Here is a 25,320-nt window from a genome sequence, read left to right on the forward strand (position 1 = left end):
CCAAGTTAAGACAGTAAGTGGGGCTGACCTATTTTTTAACTATTGTAATAAAATATGGCTTGCATTATTATTCAGTAGCTGAGTTCACCCATTGTGTTTAGCCATGGTTCACTCAACAATTTGCTGTGTCATAGATCACACATTAAGCGAAGAACATGGTTTAAAAACCACCATGGTTAGATTTACATATTATGCTAAACTATGATTTGATTAACCATACTTTACTGAATAAGTCACTGTTGTCCAGGTTGGCACATGGCTGTTTTTCATCATGATAAGCCAGAATGAAACAAATCACATTGGGGTTTAATGTGTGAACTCAGATCATTTAAAAAACAGGACTCTCTGGATCATTCTATTTTTGATAATTATCACTGCATCTCTAGCCTTTCTGGGGAACATTACTCAGATTGTGGTTGATAGACAGAGATATAGTACCCTAGAGGAATCCGATTATCTGGACCCGTTTTAGTCAGAATTCAGGCCTAGGCATAGGACCCAGTAAGCATTAGTCACTTTTATGGATGACCTTTGTAATTACCAGAATGGGGGAACTGCACCCCTCCTGGTCATGTTGGACCTCTTAACAGTCTTCAAAACCATCAACTATGGTATTCCTCTGGACCACCTGAGGAGTTGGAGGCACTGTTTTGTGAATGAACAGTGAGATTCCTTTCATTCTTCAAAAGGTGGTTCCAATTGATGGTATGGGGGAGATCAGCCAGGTGGCCTCTCTTTTGTGGGGTGCTGCAGGGCGTGGTCTTATTTTCTCTGCTTTTTAATAACTACATGAAGCCAGTGGGTGAGATATTCTGTCAGTTTGGGTTTTGCTATCACCAATATGATAGCAAAACCCAAAATGATGATGCCCAATTGTTAATTGCTATCCCAGGCTATGCAAGAGATGCTATCACTACCTTGACCCCAGGCTTTGATAGTCTGGATAGGATGAAACAGGCTGAAGCTGAACTGAAGCAAGATAGAGTTACTGCTTGTCCATCATGGTTTTCTGATGTCTCTGGTGTTGTCTCTTGATGGGGTGGCTCAATCCCTGAAGGGCATGTTCACAACTTGGGGGTCCTCTTAGATACATGGTTATTGTTTATGGGCAAAGGAAAACTGAGGTCAGAGGACTTTGCACAACTGTGGCTGGGGCTCCAAGTCCAGCTTACCTGGAATGCAAGGATCTCACTACAGTGACTTGTGTCCTCATCACACTTGTCTGGATTACTGTAATGCACTTTTTGGGGGGATGCCTTTGAAGACCATCCATAAACTGCTATTAGTCCATAACATGGTAGCCTGGTTATTGGTGGGTACATGCCAATATGAACACATGACATGCTCCAGGCCCTACACTGGTTCCCTACTGGCTTCTGAGTACAATTCAAAGTGCTGGTTCTGACCTTTAAAGTTGTACATGGCTTGGCTCCAGAGTTATCTCCAGGACTATCTTGTCCACCCATTATCAATTTGCCTGAATCACAGATCCTGGAAGAATCTGCTAATAGTTTCTCCCTTCAGAAGGTAAGGGGAATGGAGGCTTGCAGGTGTTTTTCTGTTCCCATACTTGCCCTTGAGAAAAGCCTTACCTTTGATATTTGATCAGATCCCCCTCTTGTAAGCTTTTCAGATGTTATTAAAAACAGCTATTTAGGAGAGCTTTGGAACAATGAATGTCCCCATCCATTTACTTGTTAAATTTTTTGGTCTGTTTTTGTGATTTTCATGCTATTGCGTTACATAGTAGGTTTAATTGTTTACATTTTATTCCTATCTGATTGTTTTGTACTACAAATGTTTTAGTATAATTTGATGAGACTGTAACCTGCTAAGAGACTTTGTAGTGGGAAGACATTGAAAATAACAATAAATAATAAAGACTGAGTCAGATGTTTGCTTATTACATTCAAACAATTTCCTACTGAAGGAAATTTTTTGTGACAGATTTACAGGCTTAACAGGTGAGCAGATATATATTATTATTCTTAAAGTCTGCAACTAAGCTATTTTCTGATTCATTTCCTTTTAATGTATCTGACTGCTAAGAAAAATGCATGACTGTCTCCTTTTTTAAAACAATCACTTTTCATAATTTCGACAAGGACATTAAGACCTACATTCTTTTGGAAACATAAAAAAACAAAAACAAAAATGGACAGATTAATGATTAGGTTCCATAGGTCTGCTTAGCTGAAAGATCCTGCAAAGTAGAGCATGTCTAGAGGAGAGGAATGGAGAAGATAAGGAACATGGATGGAGAGAAAAAGTGGCAACAAACAGCACTTAGTCTTGAGAGGAGTAGGCTGTGGAGTTTTGGCAGTGTCATCAAGTATCTGAAGGGATGTCATCTAGAAGATGGGGCAGAATTATTCAGAGTCATTCCAGTAGGCAGGACAAGAGACAATGGTATACATTACAAGGAAGTAAATTTCTGTTAGATATCAGGAAAACTTTCCTAACAGTAAGAGTTGTTCAGGCATGGAACAAATGCCTTGGGAGGTGGTGGAGTTTCCTTCATTGGAAGTGTCTATACTAAGTCTGGATGGCCATCTGCTGGGGATGCTGTAGCAATGAATTTCTGAATTGGACAGGAATTTGAAGTTGGTTGTCTCCAATATACCTTCCAGTTCTTTCCTTCTATATTGTTTCTCTAACAATCTCTGTACTTTGAAAGGTTATTGTGTTTGTAGTCCTATACCAAAGTCTTACTAAATTCAATGGGACAACTTCTGCATGAAAATGCATAGGATTGTTCCTGCATTCAGTTGTTCATATCATATCAGATCTGAAGATCTTATTTAGAAAGATGGTATCTTCTCAGCCAGACAGCTAGATAGGACTGCTCTCCAGACAGTCTCCTTGACTTTAATCAAACCAAAATCCTTGAGTTTTGTGCAGGAAATAAACATTGTTTGCCCCCAGCTCCTGTACACAAAAAACTATACTATCATTTTCATCCTTTATGTGTTTCATTTACATTTGGATGCTCATATAATTCAATCAATGGCTGAGTTGCCTTCAATTTCCCAGAGGCTGAACCTTCCTTTGGGAGTGCAGTTGATGATGCCAACTTTTTTGTCACAGAGGTAGCCAGAGATGAAGAGAATGCCTTGGCTGCTAATGTTGCCAAGAGGTTTTTTTTTAAATCTTGGCTAGAGGTGAGATTAGCTATACTGCAACTGAGAGCAAGTTTTGCAATGAGCTGATATTTTGTGACTAAATGATAAAACAATACTGTCAAATTCTCTGGCTGTTATCACTCTGTGACAGTAAGAGAATTTGGCTGTCAGAATCCACATAAGTCTTACTTTTATCTTTCTTTAACAGATGATCCCCATATAGGCTAGATTCTCATATTTCATTAAACCTTTGTTTGGTTTGTTTGGTCTTGACATAATGCGTTATCTGCACCCAGCCATTGTTGCTCATAAACCATGGTTGATGGCTTACTGTATTATATAAAATTATGATTCATTCAACACCTCATGTTTAAGAAAAGCATGGCACAGTGTGATACATGAGCCAAGCCTTTGACACGTTCTCTTCTTTGGATAGGTTTAGATATAGAGATACTTTACTTGAAGGAACTCAGTTATTGTCCTGACTAATCAAAGACCACGAAGAGATGAGAAGAAGGTCTCTGGTGTTTTATTTACTGCTATTGTAGACAGAAAATCCTACCAAACTAAAGAAACGTGGGAAAACCCAGACAGATAAACCCCAAAACTCAAGGCAGGTCTGTTCTGGATTTCTTTGAATAACAGCTCAAAGTCTCTAAACTATGCATGCGTTTTCCCCCCTGAACAGGGGCCTCCTCCTGCTCACCATTCGTACTCATGACAGTTATATAAGATAGAATAAAATAAGATAAATCTGGGAAAGCAAAGACTGAAACCAGTTTTTTTTTTAATCGTATGGCATAGCAGTTCAGTGTCCATGCTGCTTTTTCTTGCTGGGAAATCCTTGTGAGGTCCAGCAGCCAGATGTGTAGACTATTTAGCCGTGACAAGTCACGTTGCCCGGGGTGGACCACAAGGAGGCTAGTCTACATTGCACCAAGTTGGGCTGAGAGAGAGTGACTGGCCCAAAGTCACCCAGCCGGCTTTTATGCCTAAGGCGGGACTAGAACTCACAGACTCCTGCTTTTTAGCCCAGCACCTTAACCACTAGACCAGACTGGCTCTCTACCACTGAAATCAGTGTGATATGAGAAAACTGTGATAGGATTGGTGGGCTGTGATCTGGGCAGAGAGAAGATTGTTAGTCCTATCTTTCTCATTATTTCCCTGACTGAAGTTACCCTCTCACCAACAATTACCCTCTGTCTTCCTCTTCTTCCTCCTTCTTCAGAAAATGGAAGGTGAGAATCTGTCCTTCTGTCCCAGAGAAGCTAAAAACACTTCACCTGGGATAGGAAGTGAGGCATTTGGAACAGCAAAAACATTCTAGGAGAAAATATCAAAACTATCTTCCTTACAGCTCTGCTCAAACTAGAGTGGCTGCTTTTAAATTCAAATTATATGGGTAGATCCAGTTATGAATCTTGCATGTCATCTTTATTTTGGTTCTAAGGCAAGCCTAGAAGACTTTGGAATAGGACAGATTATTTCAGCATAGAGAAATGTGTTTCCTCAGAATATACAAGCTGACCCTCAGAAAATACTAGCAGTTGTTTGTGGAACAATGACTAAGTTTGCATTAGTGCTGGGCTGAAAATCTACTGTCTTCTTTATGGTCACTAGATTTGTGCAAAAAAAAACACAAAGTTGCTTTATCGAAGCAATTCAATGGAAGTGGTATATTTGACTTCCCTCAGCCTTCTCCATCCCTCCAAAGTACTTCTAAAATGGACAGCTTTGGTGCATGCCAAAGCAACCCAGCCTGGAAGTCCTTTGGTGTGTACAGAAGGGACTCCAGGCTGACTCCAGTGTGTGATGCAGGATTGTACCCAACCCTCGCCCTGGAAAACCTTTAGCAAGTGGTGCAGAAAAGGCTTCAGGCTGGTCACCATTGGCATATACAGCAGAAAATCCTGCAAACCATCCAGTTTGGGAGTACTCTGATCAGCAGCATAATTTCCTTTCATGGTCCTTTGGCTTCACTGTTAGAAGCAAAGGGACTACTGTACATTTTTTCAGAAAGCAGCTTTCAGTTTATTAGTGACTGGAAAGCCCTTGTGGACTTTTTCCTAAAAAAACAAACTAACTTGTGATTTATGGGTTTGATGATTAGAAAGGGTAGACTATGGAAAGAAGGAAATTATGTTGTAACCTTAGAGAGAGAGTGAGAGAGTAAAATATAAATGTACTTGTAACTGTGTTAAGAAGACCATAAGCCACTTCTTTATAACTTTTTCTTTTCTTTTCTTTCTATTTCCTTCTTTGTATATTTTTTTTCTTTCACTTACTTATTACTTTTCTTTCCTTTTCTCTTTTGAAGTTTTATCATTTTTATTCTTTTAAAAATTCTTTAATAAAAAGTATATTAAAAAAAAATAAAGAAAGCAGCTTTCAGGGAATGCTTCACTCAACATGTAGTTGAAGGGTATCACACTTTCAAAATTTGCATTAGTGGTAACATATGTGCTCCTGAGGCTAAATAGGCACTGACTATCCTTTTGGTGAGCTCCATTGGTTGCATGTGTAGCCTAAGAGAAAAATGTTAGACCATGATGTGGTGCTTAAAAACACAGGTAGGGGAACTCTTGAGTGCTCCTCTGGGTCACATGATCTGGTGGGAGGGAGGAGGAGGAGTAACATTCTGGCTGCCACCCAACTGCCTCTCCTATAGGGATTCACTGGGGTATTATTTATTTCTGGATTTTTTCCTCTGCAATCCCTGGCTGAATCAGCCCCATTTTCAATCTTGATTTTCCTTTTGCTGGTTTCTTCTGACATCAAATTTGATCCCTTTCTATTTTGTTTTTGGGGAGTTATATGATGACGGACAGAGTTTCAAGCCTCTTTATGTAATTTCTTTCCCATCTTCTGTTGGGCTACAAAGAATAAAAATGATGCCTGCTTTGGGATCGGTGTTCCCACTATCACTCATTGCGCTACCCGGTGGGTTGACCATGTTTCCTGACAATGGGTGGTTGAAAATCCTCTGCTACTGTATATCATGTAGCATTTTAATGAATGCCAGCAAATGTCTATCAATACATGATATCTATCGATCCAATCAGTTTGGATTGCAGTTCTTCTCTGGAGACTGTGTCAAAGGCTGTTTTGGAATCAATAAATACTACATATAAGCCCCCTCCCCCCACCCCCCGCCAGGAGGAGATATATGTTTTTCAGTTAGATGTTGTAGGGCCAGGCACTGTCCCATAGTTGATCTCCCTAGCCTGAAGCCAGGCTACTCTTCTTCTTTTTATATATATATATATATGATTTTTACTGAAACTTTTTTAAAAAAAAAAGAAGATAAAGACTAATATAAACTAATAAAAAGTAAGGAAGAAAAAAAGAAAGAAATTAAAGAGAAGGCAAAAAGTGCAAGAAAAGAAAAAAAGTTGAAGAAAAATAGAAAAGAAAGAAAAAAGATACACAGAAGTGGCTTCCGATATTCTTCACAGCAGTATATTGTCCCTTAATTCTCCTTTTAAATATGAGTGTGTGTTAGTTAATAGCCGCAGTATTATTTTCCTTCAATTTTTTTTCTTCTTGACTGTATAGTTTTAGAAAATAGCATTATTACTTTACTATTGTTTATTTTTGATGTTATGTAAATATATTGAGAGCTCTTGCACCGAAGTCAAATTCCTTGTATGTCTAATCATACTTGGCCAATAAAGTATTCTATTCTATTCTATTCTATTCTATTCTATATTCTTCACAGTGGTTATAAGTACAATTATATTTTAACCTCTCTATTTGAAGTTATATCACAGTACTCTTCTTTCTATAATCTATCCTGTCTAATCATCAAAGCCATAAATCACAAGTTCATTTTTTTTTCATTTTTACACAAAAAGTCCATAAGAGGTTTCCAGCCACCAACAAATGTAGATAGTGTCTTTTCTCTAATCAAAGCAGTTTCCTGTTCCAACCAATCCATTACTTTCCAATATAAATGCCTAGTGTAGGGTTTACTAATAATGCTTAATAGGCTGACGGGGTGATAGTTAAATGCATCAGTCGTATTCTCTTTTTTAAATATAGGGACAATAATAGAGGTGCTCCATTCATTAGGCATTTTTAGTGTGTGATTTATAATCATATACAGAACTGCTAAAACCTGTGCCTACCAGTCAGCTCAGTTACAGAGCCTTTCATTTACTGAATCAAGCACTGAAATCAAGCTTGCATGCTGCCAGCGCAACAGCTTGATAAACAAAATGATCTTATGCAATATGTTTGCGCTGTCATAGGTACACATTAGTGGATCAAAACATACAATCAGTCCATGATATGATAATATGGTTGGGTGAAGCATCTACCACTGAACTTCTACCTAATGAAAGAAAACAGCTACCATAACATGACCCTCCAAGTTTTTTTTTTTTTTAATAAATTGTGGGTCTGAGGGAAATAACAAGGAGATTAAAGCAAGTAAAAGAGAGCTTCCAGAGTTAAAACAGAACCAATCTTGCCATCAATCTCCAGTTCCTCTAAATCAGTGTTTCTCAACCTTGGCAACTTTAAGATGTGTGGACTTCAACTCCCAGAATACCTGGGAGTTGAAGTCCACACATCTTAAAGTTGCCAAGGTTGAGAAACACTGCTCTACATGTATCATCCTTATATTGCATGATAAATACCATTGAAAGTTCTCTTGAAACAACCAGTTTTTGGCTTGCTAAGCACCTTTTGCCTACTGTTCCCACTCTCAGCCTTCTGAAAGCAATCCAGATGGTACTGAGTTCTTTCATTCAAAAAATTATTTTGCCAGTGGCAGCAACATAAAGCCTGATTTGATTTCCAGCCTGTGAAGCTGGTCATGTGCATCTACAGTATTCAGTTTTTCAGGATTTACCCTTTAGAAACACTACAGTATTTTAAATTTTTCTTTGCAAAATGGATTCAAAATGCAGAATCCTATGTGTGTATAGGAACCACTTTATCACAAGCTGGGAATCCATACAGGGAGATTTGCCAAGCATCTTCCCTGCCTGCTCCTGACCATCTCATATGCAGCATCCTGAGAATGCAGGTCAAATGTGCTGAGTCACCAGGTTAATACGTAACAGCAACAGCATCAGTTTTCCTCAAGACAACACAGAACACAGGCAAATATACACAGCATGGAGCATCATGTAAAGGAAGAGTTAAGAGCTATCATGTAATCTATGCCAGAACTAATTCAATAATGTACATGAGAGCAGCATGAAATGGCTCTTGGCATTCATTTATTTCATGTTTGAATTTGGTTAAGGTAATTAGTGGAAATAAATCAAATCCAGCAGTTCCAATTATATGGTACTCACGGATACTGTATATAGAACTCAGCAGCGTGGAAGTCTGAAGTTACAATGAACTTGAAACAATGCTAGACAGAAATGATTTTTCACCAGTTTTCTCACAAACACTTGCACATTTACTGAAGAAGGATGAAAAATCACACTGCTTACTCCAATGGGAGCTAACAGGTTACAAACCAAGATAGAATATATCACAAATGGTGTTTTAATTTTAATAATATAGGCCCCAACTTGCCTTGTTAGATAGTACAGAGAATGAGAAACTAAGTAGAATGTAATGGAACAGTAAGAATGAAGCTTAGCTATAGTTCAGGTACAGAATCCAGAACTTCAGAAGATACAATCTTAGCCTGGACCACAGAGCCCTAGACACCCTTTTTTACTAATCAGATCATGGTCTGAGGGTAGAAAGGCACAAACCACATGTTGATCTTAAAGACATGTACTGCTTGACTTTGAAACCAAGATGCTATTTCGCTTTAAAAAAAAAATTGCTTCATTTCACGTTATATTTCATTCACGTTCATGATGTTATTTCCTTTTAGGATAAACAACTTCAGCAAAGTACAGAAAAATAGTGAGAGGTAATGAGCAAAAGAAATGAAAAGAAATGAAAGACAGGAGGAAGGAAACAGAAAATGTAATTTACACCAGTGTACATTATACCTCTCATACCTTTTCATCATTTCATATGTGAAAAAATATAGCATCTACATATGCTAAAATGTTTGGGTTGAAAGATTGGAGCTGTACTGAATATTGTGCTTGGGAACAATATCTATGTGAATTCCTTACATGGCTTTAGAGTTTTGGAACAATTATTTATTCAGTTATACATAAAGCCCTCCAAGATTTAATGGACTTTTCAGCTGTGTGTGGAAGAACTGGATGCAACAAGGAACAAAGAAAGTTTAAATCCCCCTAAATCAGCATTCCCCCACCTAAAGCTCTCCAGATTACTGGAACTACAACTTCTAGAATTCCCAGCATGCTAGAAATCCTGGAAGTTGTCACCCCAACACATCTAGAGAATGCTAGATTGGGGAAGGCTAAAGAAGCAAACTTGCTCACTGAAGTCTTAGTTTTAAAGAGCTTTGTTAGTATATAAGGTTTGCTGAAAACCAATACCATAAACCAGTGTTTCTCAACCCTGGCAACTTTAAGATGTGTGGACTTCAACCTTGCTGGCCGGTGGCCTTGCTGGCTGAGGAATTCTGGGAGATGAAGTCCACACATCTTAAAGTTGCCAAGGATGAGAAACACTGCTCTAGATTCTCTGCACTGACCTAGGTTGGACTAGATTGGATTAGGTGGCTTCCAAGCCTTCCTCTAAAACTGATGATTCTATGCTCTGTGCTCTTAGGACATCTCCAAAGTGCTATGATAGTTTTATCCAGGTTTTCTACAATCATGGTATGTCCTAGGATAGTGTACCTTGTTGCTCTGTACTGGCGAAGCATTGGATTCTGTTCTATGAATAATCAATGGGAAGCAAAAATGAAAACATTAAAATATTAATGGAACAGAATGTTCTGTGAATGATAGGTTGCAAAGCTGAGAGAACCATCTTTTCCCAGCAAAGGAAAGATGTCTTCTGGGATACAGACATTCTTAGTAATATGACAGAAAAGGTCTCTATTAAATCAAAGGACAAGGAATAAATATTGTCATGTGCAGATTCAGCCTGAAACATGGAGAATAGTTTGGGAAGTAGGAAGCAGACAAGAAGGAGCTGGATTAGATAGTTCCTGTTTTAGACCTTGCTTTTGTAACATCTCTTCAAAATGGTAATACCCACAATGTCACCATTGGCAGGTTGCCAAATAAAGCTAGATTTACAGGCACATGAACTAGACAATACCCTATAGCAGTGTTTCTCAACCTTGGCCACTTTAAGATGCGTGGACCTCAACTCCCAGAATTTGGGAGTTGAAGTCCACGCATCTTAAAGTGGCCAAGGTTGAGAAACACCACCCTACAGAGCTGAACTGAAGGTGGCATCTCAGGCCTTGGAAGATAACTGCTGTAGGTTTTCTGCTTGTCAGGTGAAAAATGATTTTGAATGATTTTCCTCAGCCTTTTCACTTCCAGTAACCCGGGCCTGTTGAAGCTTGCTGTTGCAATGAGTAAGGCAGCCTGTGGCAGATCATGGATCCTGTGCAATAATGTGTACAGTTCAGTCCAGAATAAGAATATTCACATTCGGCGGTGCCACCACCAGCATTTTTTAAATTTCTCAGTCTCCTATTCATCTTGTACTTTTCAAAATGCAAACTTAAATGCAGGAATTCTGGTTTGGTTCTGGGTAGGATTGTGGGGAGGGAGTTGAAGAGTAGGATTAAAATGTTTTACCCAAGAAATCAACATAGAACAAATTGAAATATATTCTCATATATATTTCAACAGTTCGTTGTTTTTTTTTCATTTGAACAGCAATTCTCCCTTTTCTCCAAACTCAAAGCAATCTACCAATCACATTTAACGGTTGGTAACCATCTCTCTTCTCATCACCACAGCAGCTCTGAGACCACCTCCCTAATAAACCATTCAGCTGTGCTTGTTGTACTATTTTGGACAACCTCCCACTTTTGGATTACCTCTGATCTTCTCTTTGTTTTTCCTTAAGAAAGTTACAAAGGCACTTCATTATATAGTGTGGAAAGACTCAAAGCTGCTGACCTGAGTTTTCCTTCCTTATGGATTGTTCCCTGGGACTTTAAGAGAGCAAAGGACCATACCTGCACTGCTGGGAGATAAAAGAGGATTGCTGAAGGCATAGGGTGTGGGTGGAAGAAAGAAAGTGGATTGCGTTGGAGAGCTAAAGCAGCCAGTTGTGCGTGGAAGAAGTGAGACCAAAACAGTTGGTGGAGTGAGTAAAGAGACTTTGAAGCTAAGAAAGGAATAGCAGAGGCTTAGAGCTTCACAAGTCTTCCAAAATGCAGACCAGCTACAGCCAGCCAGCAAGAAGTAGAATATCTGTAGCTCAGAATTGAGCTGTGGAGTCCTTGGTGCTCTCTGAGCTTGGTTGTTTGGTTGTATAAGCAGCCAAGCTCAGAGAGTGCCTAGGACTCCACAAGTTATTTTTTTTTCTCTTCTGCAAACTGATAAGGACTGAAAGCCAGAGAAGCAACTCAATAAAAGGGAGCAATGATAGGGATACTTCAAACTTCAGCAGTACCTACTGAAGTATAAGAGCTGGAAGGCAGAGGATCACACAAGGCTAAGTGTAGGGTAAAAGGACATTAAGCCCTGAGTAAAAGGAACAGGATTCCCAGTCCTTAAAGGTGAAGGCTAGAAAAGAGCTACGATAATACTGCCTTTATTGCTATTAAAGGTGGGCAGCTAAAAACACAGGGAAAAGGGGAAACCTGTAAGTTTGTTAAGTATTGTCACTTTTCACTTATCGTTATACCATTCACTTATAAGTATAACTAGGTCCAGGTAAGTAGATTAGTTGTATATGTTAGGTTTAACACAATAGAAGTATATGTTTTGTATACCAAACCAACATTGTGTAAATTTCGAAGGAAAGCATTCAGCTCTTGGCCTGTGGTTTCTATCATAACTGAACTGGAACCCTCTCACATATAGATTAAATAATCAACAGTTATTTAAACTACTTCCATGTTTAACAAACATATTTGTTTTGGATGGGTCAGCACCAGCAGATAGCACTATTTGCTAGCAGAATAGAGCCAAAATGAAAAGATGTATAAGCTTGATTATTATTAGTGATCCTGTATTGCATAGAAATTGAGGGGGGGGGGGAGAGTGAAAGCTGTAATGCCCTCCCCCACTGTACCCCACTACCAGCAGAAACTGTTCGTTTTAGCTGTGTGTGTGCAAGGTTTTATTTTTACTGTGCCTTTAAAATTTTATTAAATGTTAAAACATTATAGTTAATGTTTCTTGAAAAACCTTAGTTATTACTTTGTAATGTTATACATACCCTAAATAACAACATTACAATTGTATAAAAGGCTACTGTATATACTTAGAAAAAGAACGTAATCTATAGGGGAAGGGAACACTGACTACTTAGAAAGAAGGAAAAAAGAAGCAAGACAGAAAAGAAACTCACAGGAAATAAAGAAAAGCTTTTAAAACAACTAAACAACACTAAAAACTCAGAAAAGTAGAGATCTAAATTATATCAGGGATGCCCTGATGTTCACAAGGTGAGATAGGTGAAAATAATTATAACAAGCCATCCTAAAGGCTTTTTACATATATTGATATAACTTTTAAAATATGATAGTACTAAAAAATTAACTGTATTTTTGTGACTAATATTTATGACTGTATGTGCAGTATATATGTGCCTTCAAGTCAGTCCTGACTCCTGGCAAATTCCCAGGCTAGTCCCTGAAGGCTTTTTTGGAAACATTTTTCAGAACAGGTTTGCCCTGGCCTTCTTCCTGAGACCGAACAACTGGCCCAAGGTCAGCCAGCCGGCTTTGTGCCTAGGTGAGAAGTAGAACTCACAGTCTTCCAGTTTCTAGCCCTAACCACTACACCAAACTGGTTCTCAATTACTTTAACACATGGTTTTATGACCAGCTTAACTTCCAGTTAGTCTTTTTTATTTTTCTTGCTAGCAATGTTTGAACACAGCTTCTGTTCTTAACAAGAATGAACTACCCATGTGCCCTACCAGGACTATCTTAGGATCCCATACTATCCATAAGTAGTCTCAAATAGCATCCTGCTTGTTTTATTTCTATCGTGTGAAATTAAAGAGTAATATTGATAGGGACTTAAATAGAAACAGTGAGGCAAGCAAAAGGGAAATTTGAGGAGTGTATTGCCAAAACTGTGAAGACAAATAAAAGGTTCTTCAAGTACATTAGAAGCAGGAAGCCAGCCAGGGAGGCTGTTTGTCCCTTGGATGCAAGAGTCAAAGGTGTACTAAGAGGAGAAAAGGAAATTGCAGAGAAGCTGAACAAATTCTTTTCTTCTGTCTTCACAGGAAAAAAATGGGGCTGAGGGGGAGATCCCTGAGGCTGAGCTCCTGTTCTCATAGCAGTGACAAGAGAGTTGGTTCTAGGCCTTATTGACAAATTGGACATCAACAAATGACTGGGCCCTGATGGCATCCACTCAAGGTTTATTAAGGAGCTTAAAGATGAGATTGTGGACCTTCCTGTTAAAATATATAACCTGTCTCTACGCTTGTCCCCTGGAGTTGAGGACTGGAAGGTGGCCAACCTAACTCCAGTTTTTAAGAATGGCTCAAGGGGAGATCCAGGAAATTATAGGTCTGTCAGCTTAACATCTGTTCTTGGAAAGATAGTGGAAACTGCTATTAAAGATAAAATCACCAAACATTTGGAGACACAGGCTTTGCTCAAGGATACCCACTATTAAAATAGTAATGAAATATTTAAATACTCCTGTGGGATGGCAGATTTTCAGAGTTCCCTTGTTTCTGGATTGGCCAGCTACTTAAAACAGAGATGAGAACGACTCAGAAGAAAGAACAACTATAGAGCTCTAGTGGACTACAGGTAGTTCTAACTTATGATCACAATAGGGACTGGAAAATTTTGTCATTAAGCAGTGCAGTTGTTAAGCGAGACATCATCTGACAACACCCAATTGTACAACATTTTTTTCAGCGATTGTTAAATGAATCACCATGGTTGTTAAGTGAATCATCTGGTTCCCCATTGATTTTATTTGTCGGAAGCCAGCTGGGAAGGTCACAAATGGTGATCACATGACTGTAGGATGCTGCAACCATTGTAAATACATGCCAGTTCCCAATTGCCCAAATTTTGATCATATGACCGTGGGGATGCTTCAGCAGTCATGAGTGCAAGGACTGGTTGTAAGTCACTTTTTCAGCGCTGTCGTAACTTCAAACAGTTGCTAAACAAATGGTCGTAAGTTGAGGACTACCTGTAGACAGGACTGGAGAAGTATGAGGGCCTGAAAGAGGAACTAGGGGGGATGTGGAAAGTGAAGGCCAAAATGGTCCCAGTGGTGGTGGGAGCACTCGGGGCAGTGACTCCTCAGCTGGGAGAGCCACTCCAACAGATCCCAGGAACAGCATCATTGCTCTCTGTCCAGAAGAGCGCAGTGCTAGGAACAGCTGAGATACTGTGCAGAACCCTCAAACTCCCAGGCCTCTGGTAGAGGACCCAGGGTTGAGTAAGACACATACCACCCACAGGGGTAAGAAGGGAATTTGTTTATATATATAAAAGCTAGCAGTGACTGTTGAAGAAAGAGATCTTGGAGTAATGGTAAACAGTTCAGTGAAGGTATTGACATGGTGTACATCCACTGTAAAAAAGGCCAATAACATCTTTGGGATAATAAAAAATGGAAGTGAAAATACAGATGGGAATATCATGATGCCTTTATATAAATCAATGGCATGACTACATCTGGAGTGTTGTGTGCAGTTTTGGTCACCACACCTCAGAAAGGATATAGAGGCATTAGGGAAGGTCAGAGGAGGCAACCAAATTGATTAAGGTGCTGGAGGAGCTTCCCTCTGAGGAAAGGTTGCAACATTTAGATTTTTTAGTATAGAAAGGAGGTGAATTAGACAAGGCATGATTGAGGTGTACAGAATTGAGTATGGTGTGGATAAAGTGGACAAGGAAAAGCTATTTTTCCCTTCCCAAAGAACTAGAACCTAATGAAACTGAATCTTGGAAGAATCAGGACATACAAAAAGATTTTTTAAAAAGTATACAATGCATAATTAAACTTTGGGATTTGCTACCACAAGATGTGTTGCTGGCTCCCAGCTTGCCTGGCTTCAAAAAAGGGTTGGACCAATTCATGTAAGTCATGGGGATCAGTGACTATTAGCCTTGATGGCAGTGAGACTGCTCTGAAGGCTACCTGCTGGGAGACTAGTTGCAGATGGTTGGCCACTGTGAGAACACACTGCTGGACTAGATGGGCCAGGGGTCCAATCCAGCAGAGTGCTGCTTATGTTCTTATGAAGACATTCGAGTTGGTCACTAGTGAGGGGTAGAAACTTTAAAAAGCTTGTCATTGGTGTGAGACAAAGCCTTGTCCAGGGTAAATCATTCTCAAAATCAAACTCACGCTAATAAGAAAGGTACCTTTAGCAAAGCAAAACCAAGTTGCTGCTATTCTTATAGAAAAAGCCTTTGAGATATTTTACAGTTGCAATAACAGCAGAAATTTGGTTGTCAGGTCAACTGTCCTTTATTGCCAATTTATCCCTACCCATATTTTACTTACCAGTCTTGTACAGCATTGAAAGATTCTTCATTGGTGATGTCATACATTAAAATGAAGCCCATAGCACCCCGATAGTAGGCTGTAGTAATTGTCCTGTATCTCTCTTGACCTGCTGTGTCCTAAAACAATGAAAAATCAGTAGTTAGTGGTTAATAACAAGCAATGAAAATTGGCACTTACACAGCCCCATACCTTTGGCATTTCAAAGCTTTCTTTCAATAAAGAGAACATTTCAAGAGACCAAGAACTCCATTCCACTATTTGATACTGTTGGATGTGTATCTATGTAGAAGCTGGAGCTAATTTATTTCAGGTCATGGATCTTGAAATGATTGTTAGGTTGCATTGCTTCAGTTGTGATTGTGAAACACACAACATTTCTCCTCTTACTCTGTCCCATTCAGTTACTGGGTTGCAACATGGGTTCCAAATAACGTATCTGTAGAACTGAATATGATAGTCACTGCATTCTGTCATCTGATAAATAAATGGTGAGCCTCAACATAAAATGATAAGCCTAAAGATGCTCAAATGCACATTAGAAAATAATACTGTTGATAGATTCTACTCCCTATTACCCCAATCATCTGAAGGATGAATTTAATTCAGAAGCATTAAAAGAAGAAAGAGGGATTCTGAAATATGGAACTAACATGTGTGATATGTAATTATTTATTCAATTTATATAGATGCTCATCTCACATACATGACACTGAGTGGCTCACGAAGTTAAAACACACACAAAAAATACAAAAAATAACCAAAATCATATGACAAAAACAATTAAAACACATTAAAAACAATAAAAAATATTAAAACCATACCAAACATAATCTGTGAGAGTGCAATCCAATTTACTAACAATATAGCAGTTTAGCAGGCTCCACACTATCACTACCAGATTCCCAGGCAAGATGGCAAAGCCAGGTCTTCAGGCCATTCCCAAAGGCCAGAAGGATAGATGCCATTCTAAGTTCTATGATGTTGTGTGACCTTTAACCATCCCTATCTTGTCAGCATATTTGACTTCACTTTGGGGCAAACTACAAGTTACAGTATATTAGAGCCATGGCCAAGACATTTGCTTCTCCATTGCAAAATCCATTGCAAAATCCCCTGGAAGGCAGTTTATATTACAGAAATGTAAGAAGAATGTGTGCCATATCCCTCCCTTGAGAGTAGTTTTCTCCCTGATAAAAGTTGCTTTTATTCTTCTGGTAGGTCTGGAATCCTGATGAAAACAGATCAGGATGGTGATGGTGAAGTGTCAGTGGAAAAACATCTGTAAAGAACAAGATTAAGCACACCCTTCTTACAACATCTCCACATGTGGCATTTGCTCTACTCCAGAATTATTTGATGACTCTATGATCCTTTGACAGCTGAGCCTGTTTATGTTTAATTCAGTTCTGTTTTTTCAGCTGAAAATCTGGTGCTCCATAGAGTTTGGGTGTGGAGCATTTTTCCCACTGTGGGGAACTCCCTTCCCAGCTCTCAAGCATCCTGTTACTTTGTCACCAGTCACATTTCTTTTCAGTTATGTTCAGAAGGATGATGCTGTGATGACTGCGAAGATTCTAAAAACCCCCAAGGAGTGTGGTGAGCGACCATGGTTGGATGTTCTTTTTATGTTGTCACACTGGTCTGTGAGAGGGTTCATTGGCTGGTTCTGGAGGTTCTCACATGATGAGACAAATCACTGATTGGCTTGATCCTGAGGTACAAACCTCAGGAGCTGTGTAGAAGGTATCTTAGCTACAGTTCACTCTTTCCAAGAGTTCTTTGCAACATAAAGAGGCCAGTTAAACTTTGTTATAAAATACTGCATGGGAAGCTGTGCTTTGCACCAATGACTATGTTGACTGGAGAATGAAGGGAGTTGTAATCCAAACATCTGGATGATGCCAAAGTAGGACTGGTGCAGGATAAACGAGTGACTTTTTTTTGTCTTGATGCAGTTTTGTCTAACTGCAGTTGTGTCTAGTTATAAAACAAAGTCTTGCCCCAAATGCAGCATTGCTTATATAAATCCTTTAAACAGGCTTTACATTAATTCTTCCCTGATGCATATTGTAAATAGGTTTTACAGTTCATATCTCTCCTCTGTCACAATAGTTCTATTCATATTCATGAATTGTTGCTACATTAAATAAGTGTAAGCATAAGAAGAAAATGTTCCATATAGCCTTATACTGCAGAGTCCATTGACATGAATAGATCACTTTTATTACAATTGGATATACATGGAGAAACTACCTGAGGGACCGCCTCTTCCCCATTACATCCACCTGTCCCACCCGATCATGCAGAGAGGGCATGTTGCAGACTCCGTCGGTATGAGAATTCCATCTGGTGGGGTCCAGGAGGCAGGCCTTCTCTGCAGTAGCTCCCGCCCTCTGGAACATCTTGCCCCCGAAGGTGAGGCTAGTCCCCTCGCTCCTGGCCTTCCGGAGGAATCTGAAGACCTGGCCCTGCCACCTGGCTCGGGGCAGGGAGGGGAGTCGTCATGTTTGGGGATGGCTAGTGCCCTAGAGCGCTCGTCACATACAAGGATTGACTTGGATCATTTGCCATTTGGATTCTATTTGTATTTATAATTATCGCTGACTTGTAATTGTAAACTGCCCAGAGTCCCTCCTTTGCAGGGGAGATGGGTGGTGATAATAATTTGATAAACAAACAAATAAATAAATTGTACTCTTAGATATTGTATTTTTATATTGTATTTTTATTGTATATTTATTGTTTCTTGATTATTTTGCTGTAAACTGCCCAGGGTCCCTCTGGTGGGACAAGATGGGCGGTGACAAATTTGATAAATAAAATAAAATAAAATAAAATAAAACAAAACAAAAGCTTCATAGTAGATGGTACACATATAGGCTAATTCTGAAAAAAATAACCAGGTACTTAAATTTCATTTATGGCAAATGCCTTAATGGCATCTGATATACTCATAATTTATTAGAACCATATGAAATCTAGTGTGAACATTAATATAATTAAAGATGACTTCATTTACTGTGCTAACATTCCCCCATCTATCTCCCTGCACAGTGAATTTTGTAGTCCTTTTGTTGCATGCTGTACGCCTGGCTATTATGCTAATAGGCCATTCAGAATAATTAATTTCCATATTTCATTTACACTTGCTAAAAATTAATCCTGATTTTTTTTTTCATTAAATCTTGACATGGATTTCTTTGGAAAACCAGTTACATTATCAAATCAATCTTGCTTATTCACTGGTGCTAATTTACTCACTGATCAGATTATCTTAACTCTGAAATGCAGTGGTCTATTTCTGCTTTCAGAGTAATTTTCTAAGCAAAAACCTAACAGCATAAGCCTGACAAATATTGATAAAAACTTGCCCTATTTTCCATTATGATGTTACCATGGCAATCCATCTTTTTCCTGGATGAACAGTGAAAATACATAAAGATTTTTGAAGGAGGCTTTTCTTTGCTTTGATACTAGACAATCACTCAGTCAGGTATTATAAGCGTAGCTATAGATATACACTATACAGAATGTGCATAATAAAATGTCCTTTGGTTATGGTGGCTGTTGGATGTGTAGTGAAGATTCATGCAGAAATAGGACTGGAAGAATCTTATCTTTACCCTAAATCTTATGCTTGTTTACTCAAATGTAGGTCTGTAGGTCTCTTTGTATCAAAATGTGCTTATTTGCTTATAAATATACATAGGACAGAAGCCTGACAATTCAATCTCATGAATGCTTGTTTATAAGCAAAATCTTCTCTGGACAAAAGCTGCTCACAATGCATCCACTTTCTCAGCCACAGTATGATTGCGAATCAGCAATGACTCCCTTGATTTACACAGTTTGCCAATCCCAAAATATTTCATGGTCTTGCCTAAGATAATTAGTTGCGTTAACACAATCTGCTTAGTCATGTTTACTGATGCCAGTTGCATTTGAATACCTTTTTATTCTACTGCTCAAAATACTTTTTTCTTTTTTTCTGCATAACCTAGTACATATCGGCCTGCCAGCTAACTCTTTCAAGTAGCTTATGAAGTTATTCTAGTTAATAAATGCTTCTATGGAACTATTTATTTTTACAGTAATTGTCAAATAGCTAATACGATTAAAAGTAAAACTGAAACCTAGGCCATTAAGACGGGGCCCATGGGTACTAAAGGTAACAACTCCCTTGGAGCTGGCTGGGTTTCCTCTTATCTGATTTTTTTAGATTTAATTAAAATATATAAATAAGAAAGTACCATGATTTATAATACAGGACAAACATGATACAGGCCATAATGACTGATTTCACACAACACCCTTAACATAAACCAGACAATTAGGAAGCTGTGTGAAGTAGTCATTGTGGAACAGAATGTGATTTTGTGAGCTGGAAATGCAGAAAAAAAAATCTCTAATTTAGGAAAGCAAGTTCCACAATAAGGAAGTACTCTGTGTTTCTTTATTTAGAAAATATAAGGTTGCATTTTCTAGCCCTGAGACTAAAAGTGTCAGAATTAATGAAATACGACATTTGGTCATCAGGGAAAAGAAGGGCTAGATTTAAAATGTTGTTTTGCTCAGGACACATCTCTTGTCATTTGGATTGGTGACCTCAGAAGGTTCTTGCAATTTCGAGACAGATAGACTCTATCTATAGAATTTCTAATAGCAGCTTTTCCAGCCACAGAATACTTGATAACCCAAAAATAGATGTGTTCTTCCAAAGAGGTCTGGGGTTTTATTTTCCTTCAGTAGTGCTGAATTTTTATTTTTATATTTTGGTTCTCCGACCTGATCTCGTATCCTCCTTGAAGGAAAGGAAAGGGCTCACCTTCCCTTCCACCCTTCTATGAGGCAATTTGGAAAGGAAGGGCATTATGGTAGGGGCTTTGAGTTAAATAAACTAAAACACAAATTCATAATATAACCTAAAACACAAATTCATAATAAAAGTCAATGGCCAGGTCCATACATTATGCTAAGCCATAATATGGTTTGATTGATCATGACTTTGTGTGAACCTGATTATTTTTTCTAAACTCAGTCAACTGTGGCTTATTCAGTAAACTACAGTTAAAACAAACCATAGTTTTGCACATTGTGCAAACCAGGCCATTGACTTTCTAAAGAAATTGAAACTCACACTCGTGTTTCTAAAGTGCAAAGTTAGGAATGTGCAGATCTCTGAGTTATGGTTTCATGCAGTTTTCCATGTATCTTCCATTCTTTTATCTTGCATCTTCAGAAATGTGTAATTCTTAACTCTACATGGAAATTTGTATGCCTATTCATCCATATATCTATTACACACATTTGGAAATAATATAATGTAATGCATTTTCCTTACTTTTTGCCAGTTTTTTACCTGTTGAACTGCAGTCACTCTCTCTCAGCCCAACTCACCTCACAGGGTTGTTGTTGTGGGGAAAATAGGAGGAGGAAGGAGTATTAGGTATGTTTGCCGCCTTGAGTTATTTATAAAAATAATAAAGGCGGGATAGAAAATAAAATTAAATAAAGAAATAGAGAAATAAATATCACAAAAATGCAAATAAACTTCTTCCCCATTCCCAGTGCTACCAGATTTGAATTATATGTCCAAGAATTAGAAGCTACATAAATTCTATTATACAGGTTAGCTTGAATATCTGAGAATTGCAGTCTGAAGATGTCTGAAGATGTCAGGTAGAAGATAATTGTAACACTGGTTTACATCTCTATCAACTCAGTGCAAACATATTCACCAGCTAATACAAGTTATTTTGACAGTCCCATCATAATCACTTTGCTCACAAGTTGTGAGATTTCTTTTGGGAATTAAGCTATACAGCAACTGGATCTGCCATGTTGGCTGAAACCAGATGCAAGGTGAACTCTTTTTTAAACTGAAATCTGTTGATAATATTTCCTATTCTTCTTAAAACATACCTGCTGCTTTTAATATCATAGAAATACTTCTTAAATCTAGTTTCTTCTTATTAGCCATGCATATATGACATCAATGTTTTTTAAAAATTAGTCTGTGTTAGCAGGTGTATGGATGGATTATGTAGTATGGATTATATATTTGCTTTTTTAAAAAGAGAAAAAAGCAAACAGAAAAGTTTAGAGTTTTTTATGGTTCTCTTGTTCCAATACTGTATTATAACTGGACAGAGGAAAGAATTTCTGAATTATTACTCTTCCATATTTTATGAATAGTACCACATATTTAGTTGGTGCACTAGTTTCTTCCGAAATGTGACAGAAATTTTACATATGTGGAATAAACAAACTAGGTAGCTATATGCAATGTAAAATAACAAAAGGGAAACATTTGAAAAGATGAACAGTTAGGGTCATTTTACAATTCTGAGCAGACTAGAATTTTAATAGAAATTTCAGAGTTTGTATCTTAAATGAAAATCTAAAATGTGAGATTTCAGGATTTCTGGTTCACTTTGCAGAATGGCTGAAGAGTAGCAGGATTTAGTACATCCTAGCATGCATCTCTTGTCTGAATTTTTGGCTGCTCCCAATTATTGTTGGTCCAGTTTGGTCTAGTGGTTAAGGTGATGGGCTAGACACCAGGCATCTATGAGTTCTAGTCCCACCTTAGGTATGAAAGCCAGCTGGGTGACCTTGGACCAGTCACTCTCTCTCAGCCCAACTCACCTCACAGGGTTGCTGTTGTGGGGAATATATGAGGAGAGAGTATTAGGTATGTTGGCTGCCTTGAGTTATTTATAAAAATAATAAAGGCAGGATGATAGATAGATAGATAGATAGATAGATAGATAGATAGATAGATAGATAGATAGATAAATTTAACACTGGTTCCTTAACTTGCTCTCCATCAAATATCTGATTTCAAAGAAAAAAAGAAGAACACGGAGTAGAACCACAATCCTTGTACAAACTTATTATAGGATACACTAGAAAAAGAGGTATGGGAATAATTTCATGAGGACATAAGTGTAGTCATGTAAAGACCTGACAAAAATTAATATATTATCATTTGGGTGGGGGGGGAGGTATATCTAGGACAAACCAGCAAACAAGCTTATGGTGAGAGGGGGTGTTGGAAAGATGTCCAAATTGGGGCCTCTGATCTCAAATGGTCAAGTCTTGAAGATTAAATGAAAACCATATGTGGATGTTCCTCATCCCTGCTGTTGTCAGCACTATTAGGTAGACCAATATTAGATGTATATCATGCCTATGATAAACTTCAGTTTTGGGAGCTACATAAATGATTCCTTGATGATAAATTTAATTGATAGCATCTACAGTTCTCAGCCCTTCCAAAAAGAACTTTAGGATCCACTTTAAAAATTACTATAGCATGAGAAAGTCCATTTGTATTCTACTAATCAGAGATTCTCTGGAATGAAGAGATAGACCAACAATAAACCAAGCTCAGTCAGCCTTGACAGCAGTTTACTGAGGTTTTGGCAGTCTCCAAAGGCTATGTTTGCTGTTAACAAAATGGCCCAATAAACATACTCAAGTAATTGACATTCCAAATTTTGGGACCCTGGGGTGGAGTGAGAAGATGCTTCAGTGCTTCTTGTAATGTGCAGCGTCCTTAAGATGCCAGGTTTTAAGCAATACAAGTATATTCTGTACCACTATGTACCAATATACAGACTTTAACTGAAACACTAAGTATGAATATCTGATCATATCAGATCAGATATCTGATCTTAGGTATGAGCATTATAGCAAAAAAAGAAGCAACAATAGCAAGCATTAGCAAATCGGTGTCTGTAAGGCTGCAGCTAGCTTTCGTCAAAATTTCAGAACTCCTCTGAATATGTTTAGTTGAGATACTTAAGATTTTTTAAAACAATTGTCTTGGTGTTTTTGAGTTTCTACTTTCAAAGAGGTTTATGTTCTCTTCTAATTGAACAAGAAGTGCAGCAAGGCACACACATATATGGAGTATGTAGATCACAGATGGTTTGCTAAGCTGTGGGAATATGTCTTGCAGAGGTACACCAAAGAAAGATTCAGGTCAGATCCATCTCTCTGATAGTAAAAAGCTGTTAACCAAACAAATCAAAGCAAAGAGGATGCCCTATGCTGACCAAGAACAGAGCACCACTTTCCTTTGTGGAGACCCTTCAATGGGGCATTCCACTATGAATTGTCACAGAACCCCCAACTGTTTATTCCTAGGGGAACGCAGTCCTTAAGGGAAAGAAAAATGTTCTCAGTAGCCAGATGGGACACAAGCTTTACAAGACCAGTCAGCTCTCAATGAAGAATTGTGGCTGAATGTCCTAGATTCACTTAATTGACTCAGCAGAAGAATGGAACTAGGAAGGCCCTGGTTTAGAATCCTGCCTCTTCAGTTTTATCTACCTCCCAAACACAGGAGTAAAACCTTAATCTCTTCCATTTGAAAAAAGTTCAGCATATATGCATGTCCAACTTCTGGCTATAAGATTCCTTGTTCAAAGCCCAGAGTTGTTCACCATGTGTGTAATTACTAGACAAGTCCAAAGGCTACCCAAACCACTTCACGTGCCCTTGTGAAATTGGTCAGACAAGTCTTAAAGAGGTTATTAAAAGCCAATTGTATGCCAAACTTTCTAAATGTGAATTTCATAAATGCCAATTGGACTATTTGGGGTACCAAATTTCCCATACGGGCATAAAAATGGACCCTGCCAAAGTATGGGATGTTTTGGCTTGGCAAGCACCCCAGACAAGGAGACAGCTACAACATTTCCTTGGATTCACTCATTTCTATTGGCAATTCATTCTCAATTTTGCCCAAATTGCCTTGCTCCTTATAAGGGAAAGGGGAATGAAAAGAAAGCAAAGAAACCCAGGGCAGCGATCAATTGGATTGCTGAATGCCAACAAACTTTTGATAATCTCAAAGCCTTATTCACTGCAGAAGCTATTTTAAAACATCCTGACCCGTCCTTGCCCCTCTTCATCCAGGCTGATGCTTCTGTTGCTATTGGTTGTGTATTATTACAGAAAGATGATCCAGGGATTTTATGCCCTTGCACCTACATTTCACGCAAATTCTCTGATACTGAGCACCACTGGCATGTTTGGGAAAAGGGAGCCCCTCATCCCTTTGAGGTTTGGACTGATCATAAAAATCTCCAAGCACTCCAATCTCCTAGGAAACTGAATCCTAACTATGTACGTTGGGCACAATTTTTCAGCTGTTTTACTTTCACCTTAAAATATCTCCCAGGGGAAAAAAATTCTTGGCAGATTATTTATCCCGCCAACCTCAACACAACAGCCACAGGGAGGAGATTGTGGACTCTGTCATTCCTTCACTGGGATTGGTTGCTGTTACTCGAAGCATCAAACCTGATAGCCCGCCTTCCCCACCAGCTGACTTGCAACATGAGCTGCTTGTTGCCCAGCAACAAGATATGTGGTTGCTCCAAAACAAAACTAATCTTACAGAGCACAATGGAATTTGGTGGTGTGGGGCTCAGATCTATATACCTAACTCTTTATGCAAGAAAATTTTGCAGTGCTGCCATGATTCACAGTCTGCTGGCCATTCTGGATTTGTAAAGACTCTACATTTAATTCACAGGCAATTCTGGTGGTCATCTTTACAAAAAGATGTCCAAGATTATATCTCCACCTGTCCTATTTGTGCTGCATCCAAACATAAAGTAGGTAAACCCACAGGTTTACTACAACTCGTG

At 38.5% G+C, this 25,320-nt stretch overlaps 1 protein-coding gene across 3 annotated transcripts in view; it reads right to left on the minus strand.

Moving 5' to 3' along the window:
• The window catches only part of RAB3C (RAB3C, member RAS oncogene family), a 134,687-nt gene that overhangs the window by 74,143 nt on the left and 35,224 nt on the right, over nt 1–25,320 (minus strand). For all 3 annotated transcript variants that reach the window (XM_063295633.1, XM_063295632.1, XM_063295631.1), the window contains exon 3: nt 15,653–15,771. In XM_063295633.1, the coding sequence (XP_063151703.1) occupies nt 15,653–15,771 (119 nt within the window). The remainder of the gene's footprint in view (nt 1–15,652; nt 15,772–25,320) is intronic.

Source organism: Candoia aspera, chromosome 2 (assembly GCF_035149785.1).
Source record: "Candoia aspera isolate rCanAsp1 chromosome 2, rCanAsp1.hap2, whole genome shotgun sequence".
NCBI classification, from domain to species: domain Eukaryota; kingdom Metazoa; phylum Chordata; class Lepidosauria; order Squamata; family Boidae; genus Candoia; species Candoia aspera.